This window comes from Podarcis vaucheri (assembly GCF_965113315.1).
Source record: "Podarcis vaucheri genome assembly, chromosome: 9".
In the NCBI taxonomy this organism is placed as follows: domain Eukaryota; kingdom Metazoa; phylum Chordata; class Lepidosauria; order Squamata; family Lacertidae; genus Podarcis; species Podarcis vaucheri.
Window position 1 is genome coordinate 22,474,126 of NC_138767.1, and position 14,473 is coordinate 22,488,598.

Genomic DNA, 14,473 nt, shown 5'->3' on the forward strand with positions numbered 1-14,473 from the left:
CTGTACAGGGAAGGATGTGTGGCATCATATTTTTCCTTCACCCCAGGCAGCAAAATGCTTTGGGCTGTCCTTGGATTTGAGATATGAAAGAACGCATTCATCCTCATGATCCACTCCACCCCAGTTTCTGTGCAACTGCTTTGCAGCTCATGAGCCTTGAGTTTCTTGCTTGCTTTAAAGCCTCTTGCACCTTGAACAGCTTATGTGCCAGGCAGAAAGTCAACAGATCAAGGTTTTACTGGTCTGGAAATGGTATTTCTCTATCTGTTGCCATTCTGTCTCTAAGACATGTTATTCCTTGTGTGCGACCCCCGATTTATGCCATCCACAAAAGGGGGCTCTAATTTGCATATGGAGCAATACATATATAATTTTTATGCAAATTCGTGCCTTTTGTGAGCAGGGCAGAGGGCCCAATAATCATACTATGTCTTGGGAAGTCCTATTGCCATCGTTGATGATACCCTCCTGTAGTGGTTGGGAGTTACTCGTGCGTAATCCTGCTCCGTTTGAGCATCGGATTGCCTGCTTAAACCCTCCGGACTATGCAGCCCATATTAGCGTGGCTGCCCTTAGTCACTTGTAGAATCTGTCTGTGGGCGTTTCTTAAAGCGTTGCCAACATAAGAGTTGTTTGACACCCAATCGTCTCCGCCTCTCACTGCGCGGGAGTCTCCTGCGCAGGGTGGGCGTGGGCAGCGGGGTGCTTGGGCTCTCCTCACTAACTTCCAACGAAGAGTCCTGGAGCCCCTGCACCTCCCTGTCCCGTTGCTCTCCTGGATCCCTGGTGTTACACTCATTCTCTTCCCCTTCTTCCCGGCTGAGTCTCCCTCTAGCGCTTGGACCTTCCCCTGCAGAATCAGAGACCCTCTCCTTCTCCCGTGCCTCTGATGGCAGTTCCCTGACACCTCCCAAACATTTGACTGAAGAAAATAGGTGGTACACTTCATCTATGTTAGGTGGCCAACTGCTCAAAGAAGCTCTTATTAGACAGAATTAAAAGTACATCTTGTAGTCCAGCCAGGTGCTTCTGGGAAACTTATAGTATGAAGTCAACAGTTCTCTCCTGCTGTTTGACCCTTGCATCTGGTATGCAGAGGTCAATTACGCTTAAATGTAATAGTGAGTGACTCAGATGAATAAAATCTAATGGCAAGGGATCAAGGCATCTATTGGCATCCTTGTCCCCAGCCCCCTAATAATTAGTCTGGGATCTTTTAGGAGGAAGGGTGGGATATGGATTTAATAATAAATAAACAGTATCATGCTTTCTACAGGAGATACTGATTAGCACTGTCTCTCCCAGCTTTCAGACTGGAATACTTGCCAGCCCTACCTAGAGATACCAGGAATTGAGATACCTTTTGCATGCATGTGGTCTACCACTGAGCTATAGGTTAGCCTGTGGCTATATACAATAAAATGGTGTTTTATTGATGCTTTCCTCTCCCAAAATATTCAGGCAATCATGCATGCTGCTGAGGTTATGTGATTGACATTCCTGTAGTTGTTGTACCAAACAGATAAGTACAGCTAAAATATAAGCTATTAGATCTCTATCCAGTATATAAAACCACTAAAAAAAATGTGATACAGTGGTACCTTGGGTCACAGAGGCTTCAGGTTTTAGACTCCGCTAACGCAGAAATAGTACCTCGGGTTAAGAACTTTGCTTCAGGATGAGAACAGAAATCGTGCTCTGGCGGCGTGGTGGCAGCGGGAGGCCCCATTAGCTAAAGTGGTACCTCAGGTTAAGAACAGTTTCAGGTTAAGAACGGACCTCCAGAACGAATTAAGTTATTAACCCGAGGTACCAGTGGTACCAGTGTCTTCCAGACATTTTGAACTACAACTTCCATCAGCCTTGGCAAGCATAAGCTGACTGGCTGGAGGACTATAGTCCAAAACATCTGGAGTTTGTGAAGGCTGCCTTACTATGGCCACATTTGCACCATACATTTAAAGCAGCACGATACCACTTTAAAGTACCATGGCTTTCCCCTTGGAATTCTGGGACCTGAAGTTTATTAAGGCTACTGAAAATTGTTCGAAGGGCCTTATTCCCCTTTCAGTCCTACAATTTCCAATCCCTCTTCACAGGAAACTCTGTATGGGGAATGGGGGACTCTTAGCACCCTTGACAAGCAGCAGCACTCTTGGGGGAAGTAGTAGTAGCAGCAGTAGTAATAATACCGGTATTTGTACCCCACCCATCTGACTGGGTTGCCCTAGCCACTCTGGGCGACTTCCAGCATACAGCGGTGCCTCGCAAGACGAAATTAATCCGTTCCGTGAGTCTCTTCGTCTAGCGGTTTGTTTGTCTTGCGAAGCAACCCTATTAGCGGCTTAGCGGATTAGCGCTATTAAAGGCTTAGCGGCTATTAAAGGCTTAGCGGCTATTAAAGGCTTAGTGGATTAGCGGCTAAAAGGCTATTAGCGGCTTAGTGGCTTAGAAAAAGGGGGGGAAAGCGGGGGGAAATTGGAACACTCGCAAGACGTTTTCGTCTTGCAAAGCAAGCCTATAGGGAAAATTGTCTTGCGAAGCAGCTCAAAAACGGAAAACCCTTTCGTCTAGCGGGTTTTCCGTCTTGTGAGGCATTCATCTTGCGGGGCACCACTGTATACAAAAACATAATGAAACATTGAAAACTTCCCGTTACACTTTGAGTCACTATGACTCATTTTATGTACTAAGTGTAAAGGCAGCAAAAAAATAAGACCACAGTGGTTCCCAAACTTTCTCTGTTTCTGTGCTGCTCACATTTCCTGTGGGATGCTGTTGAAGTAGTGTTGAGGCTCAATAGGTCTGGCAACCTCTCCCTGTAAACAGAGGGCAGCGTTCAACTAACAAACCCCATCAGCAGAAGCGCAGCGCAAGGACTTCTGCTTGTGCAACAGGGCTTGCACCCCTTTCCTTCCCCTAAGCCCCCCCCAAAAAAAATTGGTTCTGGGGGATGGTCAGAAGACTCTCCAAAACAGTACAAAGGGGGATCTTTCCATCTGGCAAGTTGGAATGCTTGGGCAGACAGAATCATTGGAAGAGTACAAAAGTAGCGTCATAGTGCTTTAAATGTATGATGCGAACATGGCTTGTATCTTGCTTGTGGGACAACTCACTGACCACATTGATTCATATAAAGGTTAAATAGGTGAAGCCAGAGGGTATGATAATTTGGATGACCCAGATGTCTCCTGCCAGTGAATTGTATTCATTGTACTTGATGGGTGGGAAAGTGTTGGTGGTGATGATCCTTCTCTTTTTCTCTGTCCTCTTATTATCCTCTGTGCTTTTTATTTCTCTTTTATAAGATTTTCCTGCTGGCTTTGTAAACGTCAATGTCTACTGTGAGGGAGTCATTAAAGCTTCGACACAGATTGAATACTACACAGCCGTTGAGGAGATTGAAAGCATTCTTCAGAAAGTGGCTGATCCAATAGTCTTTGCTTGTCAGGTAAGGATGATTGCAGTGTTAAAAGTTAATAAAAGGAAGGTGGGAGGAGATGTGCCAATATGAGATAAGAGAATGTACATTGTGTTGTAAATGCCATACATTGATCTAATAAGAATAATGAGAATGGATCAATAAGAAGCCACAGTGATGAAACCAGTTGATAACAGGCCTAGGCATAACATCTCGTCAACAAAAAAAATATTGTTGTTGCTTTACTGCTGTTTGATGCTGTCTGTCCAATGCTATAAACGTGCAGGATGCTTCCCAGATTTGAAACATTTGTTCCTCCTGACTCAACAGTGCTTACTTATAATAAGCAATCGGTTTAAGAACTAAAATCAATCACAACCTTGACATAACAGCAAGAATACGGCTTATCCTTCTGAAAGTGTGTACGTAGAACCACACTTCTTGTTTGTTTTATTTATTAAATTGCTATCCTTCCTTCCCTCTCCAGTAGCTCAGCACAACAATTGTTGGGTTCTCTTCACATACAACTTGCTGCCGCCACCACCACCACTGTATTTTTTTGCAACAATTCTGTTTGACAGATTAGACTGAGGGGGAATGACTGTCTTGAGGTCACTCAGTGAGTTTCTAGACTGAGCAAGGATTTGACTCCCTATTCTAAGTCTAGAAGGAGTTCTGGACCAAAATGTTGGATATAAATAATGTTGGATATAAATAATGCATTTAACACTTCTGGATGGCAAGATGTTGGCAGCCTCTGCTATACCCAATGCGCCCACCTATGTGGTGATTTTTGTTGTTGTTGTTGTTGCACCTGATAATCCAGAGTCCCGAAGCTAAAGCACAGGTACCACCCAAGCTGTTGAAAAGGGCCAATTCTTGAAGCTTAGAAAAAAAGAATATCCACAATCCCAAAGCTCTTTGATATCCCTGTGGTCAGTGGATCACAAGTGGCTCTCTGAATGGTGTGGAGCTGCTATGATAGCTTCTCAGCAGATGGGTCACTGTTGCTTACTGGGAGGGAAAGAGGGTGGCTTCAAGAAGGCAGCGCAGTCAGTGCAGTGCAAACACACTGGCAGAGCCAATGTGGTGCTCTTGCCGATGCATTTGCACTGTGCTGACTTCCCTGATGCCTCACCTCTTCCCCTACTGATAAGCAACTGGATGCTAACTTTCTTTCCCATACCAAGGCTGGCGTTATCAGTGCTTCAAGTGGCACTGTGTGCAAAATTTGCTGACTGCCCTTTGGAGAATGTAGATTGAGGTTGACATCATTATTGAATCACTGTGTAGTAGTTTTGCATGTCATCTTGAAAGATTATGATAAAGAGGAGTGGAGCATCATTTCCTTAAAATAATATAGCAGTCTAACATCAGACTTCTGGAGAGCATCGGGTCGCTCGGCTGCTTTCATAATGCTGACTCTGTTGTCTTTTTGCCCATAGTCCTATTTGAGAAAAGCCAACTTGTGGCTTGTCCAGGCAGCATTGTAGGCAGAGAAATACTGCCAGCATGAGCTTACTGAATGGCACAGAAGGCTTTACCTGCAGTTCAAACTTAGGACTATGCTGCCCACACTGATCCTGCTAGTCCCAAATCTGCCATCTGAACTAGCAGGGATCAGCAGAGTCATACTTCAGTGCCTGCGTGGCTTATGGATGCCAAGCAGGCAACATTTCTTTCTTCCACCAGCATTTACCTCATGCACAGCTAATTCATCACTTTTCACCATCTTCCCATTATGCTCTGACCAACTTTGGAACATGCTTTGTTTTATTTTTATCTTTTTGCTGTGGATCAGATACATTTGGCATCTTAAAACATTCCCTTTTTTTGCTGGCTCACTAAATCGCCTACTGTTTCTGACCTTCTGAAATAAATATGTTTGACGTCATTAGACATATAATATTGTGACATGATTTTCCAAATACATGTACACTTCAAGGACTCTGATGTGGAAAGATGGATAACAGTGTCATTCTTTTTTTTAAATGTTCTGCTTGTCTAGTTGAGGAGAATCTGGGTGCATGGATTTGATGTGCTTGTTAGTTTTCTTGAAAATCTTTGTGTCATTCTTATTCAGTGCATAAGGAAATGTTCACACCAGCCTTGCCCAACCTCCGGATGTTTTGGACTACAATTGCTATCATTTTTGAGTCAGCTGTGCTGGGTGGAATTGATGGGAATCGCAGTCTAAAACATCTGGGGGGACCCAGACTGGGGAAATCTGCCTTATACTAAAATGGTCTCAGCTGAAAGTTCATCCTTAGCAGGCAGTTCCAGTGTCACAGAATTCACATCTGAAATCTACGATTGATAGATTGGCCAAGTCCAACTAATTAATATATGTTTTCAGTGAAAAACATTCACTTACAATGCATATATATGATGTGTACCAGCTCCTGACAGGATTCCACTGAAGGAGTAGGTCATAGTACGCGGGTGCTCCTAGATCCATTGTCATTACTAGAGGCCCAGGTAACCTATTACCAACTTAAGTTGCTGCGCCAACTAAGACCATTCTTGCATAGGAGTAACCTTCCCATGGTGGTCCATATGTAGACAGCTACACAATAAGACTACTGCAATGTGCTGTGAATAGGAATGTAGTTTGCTGTTCAGTACAGTGGTGCCCCGCAAGACGAATGCCTCGCAAGACGGAAAACTCGCTAGACGAAAGAGTTTTCCGTTTTGGAGGTGCTTCGCAAAACAAATTTCCTATGGGCTTGCTTCGCAAGACGAAAATGTCTTGCGAGTTCCTGCGGGTTTTTTTTCCTCCCCCCCTTTTTCTAAGCCGCTAAGCCGCTTATCAGCTGATCCGATAAGCTGATAAGCCGCTAAAAGCCGCTAAAAGCCGCTAATAGCGCTAATAGCGCTAATAGCACTAATCCTCTAATCCGTCAATGGGCTTGCTTCGCAAGACCAAAAAACCGCTAGACGAAGAGAATCACGGAACGGATTCTTTTCGTCTTGCGAGGCACCACTGTATCTGTTCATCTTTTGATCACTCGGTCTGTTGCAGTTTGCAGTTTGTTAAATTGTGTCCTCCCTAAAAGAGGGCACGTGTTGCGGTGAGACCTGGAGACTGATCACCTATGTTGTGGGTGGGTAAGATTGGTTAGCCACAACACCCGATTGGTAGGTCCCTCAATGTTGGGTTCAATCTGGCCAATGGAGCACAGTCTAAACGGATTGAGGGACCTATATATACCCATGCACATGACCCAGAGCTTCTCTTTTGGCTCGTGCATTAGGAACACCGCCCACCTCGCCCTACTTTTAGGGCATTTTGTGATTGACCTTGCTATGCCATCATGTGTCGTCTGTCATTGGGACAGGGGCACAGCAGGAATTTCCCCACTTGGCTGATTGGCTGTTGCCATTTGGGTTTCGCCTGCCGTGTAGCAAATTGTCACAACTTGTAAGGTTGTGGATAGGCACTGGTTCAGGGGATAGGGATGGGAGAATGGTCTCGCCATCCCTTTGTGAAGGGTATTCCGTTAAAGGAATCCAGGGACTCAACTGGTTTGGTCAACCCCTGAGAGGGGGTTGTGCCTGTGCTTGAGTCCAGGGGGGCATCTGGGAGGTGAACATAGTCTGCTCCCGGCTTTTCGCCTACCCAGCTGTTCACCCTTGGCTGATCTATGCTGGTGCCCTGGGTCAGCGCTGCCTGCAAGGGTGCAGGGAGCTAGTCGAACCAGAGCCTATGCAACCACTCACCTTCTGTAATCAATAAAGTTGTGGCCTAAATTCTGCCAAAAACCAAAACAAAATTTTGAGTCAAGTGTGACTTTATTTAGGGGGGAGGTGTCTGGGTCTGAACACGCAAATTTGTGTGATCTTGGCCTGGTATGGCAATTTGTGAAAATAACCTTGGTTTTGTTTCTCCTGACGGTGGCTTGATACCAAGTTCATATCATTATATCCCCCCCCCCCCCCGTTTACAGTACTGTTGTAAATCATCAAGTTGCTATCTGTTTCCAGGCAGATTTACTATAAGCCTTGTTTAATTGGGATAGGAAACTAAGGTTTCAAGCCATTGTCTCTGTGTGAATGACCCAGATCATAAGCAAAGCACCCCTGATTGGGCAGGGAGGGATCATTGTAACACAACAGCAAATCTAGTCAACAACCTCACCGTCCCATCCTCTTCTTGCAAAACAATGAATGGTCATATGCAGTCAACTTACTACGTCTGCTTTTGTGTGCTATACTCATAAATTTTATTTGAAACAGTTGTGTTTTGTTTTTATCTAATTTTAGCAAATTGTATTGAATATTGTTGCATTTGTATTGTTTTGATGCAAACTGCTTGGGTTTTTTAAAAAAATATATTAAGTGGTGCAAATTGTTTTATAAAGCGATAAATCAAATCACATGCAGCTGTTTGATCCAGCAAATGATTTGCCATCCAGATATCTTATTCTACGTTTCAGGAGTGCAGCCATACCATATAATAGAGAATAAAGCTTCTGTAGTGCACAGGCTGCCTCTGCCAATGCCATGTAATGGGAAAAGAAAATCTATTGTAAGAGAGGAAAGGACCTGAAATATCATTTGTCCCACAGTGGCCAGTCTGCGTACACTTGACATGTCTATATCGTAATTGCAAAGCAAGAACAAAAATAATAGCTGTGTTTGTAATTCAGACAGTCTCATTTTCCTGTGACAAATCTGCCATGTCTGCCGCCTAAGGCATTACGTTCATAACAAAAGGATTAATAAAAAATGATGCATTACATTATTAGCACTTGGTTAAGGGCAGTAGTAAATTCCTTTCAACCGCACATTTTTAAGGACACTATTATTCTGTTAAAAAGTACATTGCCATAAACTGAAAGCAAAATGGAACTTCCAGAGTTTACTCACCTCGTAAAATCGTTATTGCATTAATAATTTAAAACCCCAGAATTAAGGGACAGAAGATGAGCTTTCTTTGGATTTTAGAAAATGTTTAAAGCAGAAAATGTATTAGCCATCGATGTTGCCAAATATCCTGACAAGGTAGAAGGCAGCTTTTTATGCCCAATTTATCATAGCATAGTTTGCAAGTCAAGCATCAATCCTTCCCAAGTATTTTCTCCAACTCGGACTGTGAACCATATGCCTGAGGGCTCATTGTACCTAGGATGCAGTTGTCAGATCCAAAAAGGCTGGGAGAGTTAGTTTCCTTGGCACTTGACATCCATACTAGATAAAATCTTAGGCACCCTGGAAAATGACATTGCCCAGGGTCTCTGAGACACAGCCTTTGCACAGTTCAAGGCAGCAAACAGAGAACAATGCAGACCTTTCAGAGCCAATTCGTGTAATTAGAGTAATTTCCTTTCTTTAATGCAATAATTCTACCCTAACTTTTGGGTTAGATTCTTAAGGCATCAGATTAAAACAATAAAATATACGTAATCAAGCAATAAAACACCACCAAACAGCAACAGCATAATGGCAGTAATAAAACTGCAGGAGCCAGTAAACTATTAAAAGCTGTTTTAAATGCCCTTGGAAAATACAACTTTGCCTGGCACCTAAATGCCACCCAACTCCATACCGTGCCAACAAATAACGGGAAGGAGTTGGACAAATTGTGGCGCCACTACCAAGAAAGCCTCTCCCTGGTGATCACTCACTTCAAGGCAGGAGCATCCAGAGACAGGTCTCCAATGAGAGCATCCAGGTGTACAGAGCTGAAAGTGATAATGGTGGAGATGTTACAGTGGAGAGCGCTGATGTTTTCATCCCCAAAAAGTTTTTATTTGAGTTTCTACTGAAATGAGGCTGCATTTTAATGTTGTATTTTAATCTTGTTTTTAAGTTGTATTTTAATCAATTGTTTTATACCTGGTGTTAGCCACCCTGAGCCTGGTCTTGACTGGGGAGGGCAGGGTATAAATAAAATTTATTATTATTATTATTATTATTATTATTATTATTATTATTATTATTATTATTGTTTAAATGTCTCAGGGCTGCAATACCTCAAGGATCACCTCTCCCTATGAACCTATCTGGATGTGGATATCATAATCTGAGGCCTTTTGTTGTGTGCATCCTCTACACGAGGTCCAGAGAGTGGCAACATGAAAACGGGCCTTTTCTGCAGTGGCTCCCTGAGTGTGGAATGCTCTCTCCAGAGAGATTCAGCTGGCATCTTCATTGTACACTTTTAGGGGCCAGATGTAATCATTCCTCTTCAACCAGACCTTTGGATGATTGATATCCTACACGCTTTGAAATGTGTTTGTGGGAGGGGATTATTGTTCTGCTTTCATTTTCATTATGTATTTTGTGTTTTTGTCTTGCATTTTTCTGCTGTGAACAGCCCCGAGGTCTATGGATGAAGGGCGGTATACAAATTTAATTAATAATAATAAGAGTGCAGCCACTTATCCCACTGTCATCTCTGGAAGCAAGCTTGGCAGGATTTCGTACTGTTCTTGAAAGGAGCAAAACCATTCAAAAGAAGTAGGAACCCATTCAGACACTGAGCAGCCTTCAGAAGCGGAGAAGTCTACTTGCGTGGGTGGCTCAGCATCAGAAGACCTCTTCCATGGAAGATTGCAGCTGCTGCTTTAGTAACCAGAAGGTCCTTCACAAGCAGAAACATTTTCTCGAAATCGGCCTCTGTGATCTTCCACCCATTGTAATCCCTGAAACCCATCTAGGAAATTATCTGTCTTCTCAAACCACCTTCAACTGTCTTAAAAACCTTTGACTGTTTCCAGCCTCAGTGATGTAAAATGCCCCAAATGAACTTGTTGTTGTTCAGTTTATTGCTTTTGGATGATGAAATGAATGTGCACCTTCCCTTGTGTTACTCTGCTTTCTTCTCTCCTCCTCCCCACACAGGCTTCCAAGTTTTCCTCTGCTGAGAAAGTGGATAATCTTCTCACATTCTTATTGAAAAGTCCAGTCATTTCTCACAATTTCAGCGCCTTTCCAAATGAAGTCATGGATCATCATCGACAGACTGGTACGTATTGTATATAGTTCCTTACACTCTTCGGTTGCCAAAGAAGACCTTTCTTAGGGTGGCCATTCAGATACAGTAATAATGAACTTACTTTCTGATCTGTATGTAGCCCAAAGCATCCATGCAGAAGGAGAAAGTCTTAGCAAGACTACAGGAGGGGGGTGGGGGGAGAGAGAGAGATAAAAAAGAAAACAACGAAGACTGAACATGCTCAGTTGCCAAAGGTCATGGAGTGCTCTCTTGAGGGGAAACAGAGAAGGAAACGGGGAGAATGAATTGGTGAATTCTGGAAAAGGACAGGGCTGGTTGGATGGCTGAACAAGAGAGCTCTTCAGTGTGGCATTTTGTTGCAGGTTGAGCTAAAAGTTGAATGCATGGTGGTTTCTCATGGGCAGGGGATTCATAATCACTACTAAATCAATACGTATAATGAGCTAAGAAATTCTATCGGGGGGAGGCATGTTCTGAGCATGCCTGTGTCTTTGGAAAGTGGCGGGTGACTGGATGTCACAATGAGAGTGACAATTGTGTCTCATTTAAGCCCGACGCTGGTGTCAGGGATGAGGAAACTATGGTCCTCCAGATGCGGTTAAGCTACAAGTCCCATCAGCCCCAGCCAGTAGTCAGGGATGATGGGAATTAGAATCCAGCAGGATCTGGAGGGCCACTGGTCCCTCACCCTTGCATTCTGTGCTCCTAGCAAACACCCAACCAACTTCTTGAGCGCCCATTGTGCTCCAAGTTTTAAACTATCCCAAAGGTAAGAAGCATTGTGTGGTTCAATTTCACGATGGATAGTGTCTGGAGCCACTTTGTTTTAGAAGAGATAGGGATCGTAGCTGGATTGAGAACGTCCCTGTCTGAAAACCTGAAGAGTCACTGCTAGTTACTGTCGACTGAACTGGGTGGGCCAATGCACTGACTCAGAAGAAGGCAGCTTTCTTCGCTCATATGTTCTTCCTCTAAATACATCCCACCTGTCATAACAATTTCTACTGTGACTAAATAAATGCAATGTACATCAAGCACCAACTTTGAATGTTCAGTGTTCCAAATTCAACCTCAGAATCAGCAGCAGATAATTTTTTTGAGGAGGACGCAGGACAGCAAATGCATTTTAGCTGTGTTGCAATTAAAAACAGACTCAAGGAGTAAGACTTCTCCACTCCCAGTAACCCTTTTCTTTAAAAGGGAGGTGTAGAAGAATGGGGTAGAGTAAAGGTAGCTGGATTCTCTGAAACCCTGCCTCCAGATGTTCCTTGCTGGCTCCTTAACACAGAGCATCTGGATTCGAAAGGATTGCAGCGCCATGCAAGTGCCTCATGCTGTGGTGAACTGTGTTTTTATGGAGATAATTGCTGCACATGCATTCAGATCCTCTCTGCTGATACTCAAGATGTAGGTTTACAAGGTCAACAGTAGCAATTATTGGTAATTACAATGGGTTCTGAACAAGGAGGGGAAATAAGCACTGTCCATTCAGTAAGAGATAACAACAAGAAAATGTGCATTTTGCTTAATAAGTAAAACACATGTGTTGGCTCTTGAATTGATGAAGAAAATAAAGGACATCTCTGAAATAAATGTGGGTTTGCCACTCACTGGGTTTGTAAGGGAGAAAGCCGAGAGATAAGTCTAGGGGGAAAAACTTCGCGCATTTGGATACAACAATAGCCCTGTCCAGGAGATCCACTAACAATCAGGGACCTTATAATGTGGGGATGGGGAGCCTGGGGTGGGGTTGCATGCACAATGCCCCCTGCCCTCTTCACATGTTCATTTTGAATGCCTGAGGAAGACTGTTGTTGCAGTGACCTAGTGAAGCCTTCTGTTAGGATGCCATAGGGAACACCCAACTTGCATCTAAGTTAAAACAATGGATAGAAAAGGACTGAACTTTATCTGGAGCCCCAGGTCCTGCCTAGTTCCCTTGATTATAGGAATATATCAGTGCACTGATCAAGCAAAAAGAAAGCTCATTTCCTCTGCTTGGAGTAGTTGTTGTTGTTGTTTAGTCGTTTAGTCGTGTCCGACTCTTCGTGACCCCATGGACCAGAGCACGCCAGGCACCCCTGTCCTCCACCGCCTCCCGCAGCCTGATCAAACCCATGCTAGTAGCTTCAAGAACACCATCCAACCATCTCATTCTCTGTCGTCCCCTTCTCCTTGTGCCCTCCATCTTTCCCAACATCAGGGTCTTTTCCAGGGAGTCTTCTCTTCTCATGAGGTGGCCAAAGTATTGGAGCCTCAGCTTCACAATCTGTCCTTCCAGTGAGCACTCAGGGCTGATTTCCTTCAGAATGGAGAGGTTTGATCTTCTTGCAGTCCATGGGACTCTCAAGAGTCTCCTCCAGCACCATAATTCAAAAGCATCAATTCTTCGGCTATCAGCCTTCTTTATGGTCCAGCTCTCACTTCCATACATCACTACTGGGAAAACCATGGCTTTTACTATACGGACCTTTGTTGGCAAGGTGATGTCTCTGCTTTTTAAGATGTTGTCTAGGTTTGCCATCGCCTTTCTCCCAAGGAGCAGGCGTCTTTTAATTTCGTGACTGCTGTCACCATCTGCACTGATCATGGAGCCCAAGAAAGTAAAATCTCTCACTGCCTCCATTTCTTCCCCATCTATTTGCCAGGAGGTGATGGGCCCAGTGGCCATGATCTTCGTTTTTTTGATGTTGAGCTTCAGACCATATTTTGCGCTCTCCTCTTTCACCCTCATTAAAAGGTTCTGCTTGGAGTAGCTTCCTCATTTGTTTCACTGGAGGGAGGCGTGCCTGGATTATTTGCATGTAAATAAAACAGATTGAATTCTTTGGATTACTGAGTAATAAATACAACTTAAATAATACATAAGGAGCATGTGAATTCCTGGCTCAAGGACCATCAGCACAGAGGGAGGTGGTGAAGCTGTGACCCTCCAGAGGTTGTTGAACCACATCTCTCAGCATCCCTGACCATAGGCCACGCTGGCTGGTGCTGGTGGGATTTGCAGTCCTACAATATCTTGAGAGCCACATGTTCCTCATCCCTGCTATCGGATCCAGAGAATATGGAGCACAGCAGGAGGTTTTGCATTCATTGCTGCCTTCATAGACCCTCTTCCTCTGAGCAGATAATGAATAATACAGCATTTGACAATGCTGTTTGGTGGTCTGGCCCGGCCCTGTGTCACCTTCCCTTGTGCTTAGCAAAGACTGCCTGACTCCTGAGTTGATGCTGCTGATCAACTGCTGCAATGATGCATGCACAGCAAACTTTCTGTGCCATAGGACATACGTCACAGGGGAGATATGTGGGTTGTGGGTGTTTCTTACTAGAAGGCAAACGTCAAAGTTAGGTCTAATTGCATATAATTATGCAAGATTCTTCTACATAGGAAACGTGTTAGAGATAATAGCTCAAACTATATTGCTTCCTAGCGTTTCCTACATGAAATGCTGTTTTTTTGTTTGAAACAGTTAGAGCGGGGGAGTTAAGGGGCAGGTGTTTTTTATTGTTTTTTTTAGAGAAATGCGGATAATAAAAGAATATCAGTTGCAATCCCATATGCACCTATCTGGAAGTAAGCCTGGATGAACTCAGTTGGGCTGAGTAGACATGCATGGGAATGTGCTGTAAATCTCCAACTTGGTTCATCCTAATATCATCTAAACCTGTGGTCCTCCAGATTTTGTGGGACTACAGTTCCCATTATCCCTGACCATTGGCCATGTTAGTTGGGATTTGTGGGAGCTGGAGTTCAACAACATATGGAGGTCAAATGCCTTCTATAGTGAAGGTTGCTTAATCTACTGCACTCTAAAAATGTATTTATGCTCCTTCAAATTAAGTTTGAAATAGTAGGATACAAGTGCAAAAGAGGACTGCAATATTCTGATAAAAGGCTTACATATGACACTGTCTTCTATTGAGCCAGATCATTGGTCCATCTAGCCCAGGCTTCCTCAACCTCGTACCTCCAGATGTTTTTGGCCTACAACTCCCATGATCCCTAGCTAGCAGGACCAGTGGTCAGGGATGATGTGAACTGTAGTCTCAAAATATCTGGAGGGCTGAGGTTGAGGAAGCCTGATCTA

General features: G+C 43.8%; 1 protein-coding gene across 1 annotated transcript in view; it reads left to right on the top strand.

Moving 5' to 3' along the window:
* The window catches only part of BANK1 (B cell scaffold protein with ankyrin repeats 1), a 233,271-nt gene that overhangs the window by 110,013 nt on the left and 108,785 nt on the right, over positions 1-14,473 (top strand). Inside the window, exons 6-7 of the mRNA XM_082236941.1 lie at positions 3,309-3,451; positions 10,268-10,391. Coding sequence (XP_082093067.1) covers positions 3,309-3,451; positions 10,268-10,391 — 267 coding nt within the window. The remainder of the gene's footprint in view (positions 1-3,308; positions 3,452-10,267; positions 10,392-14,473) is intronic.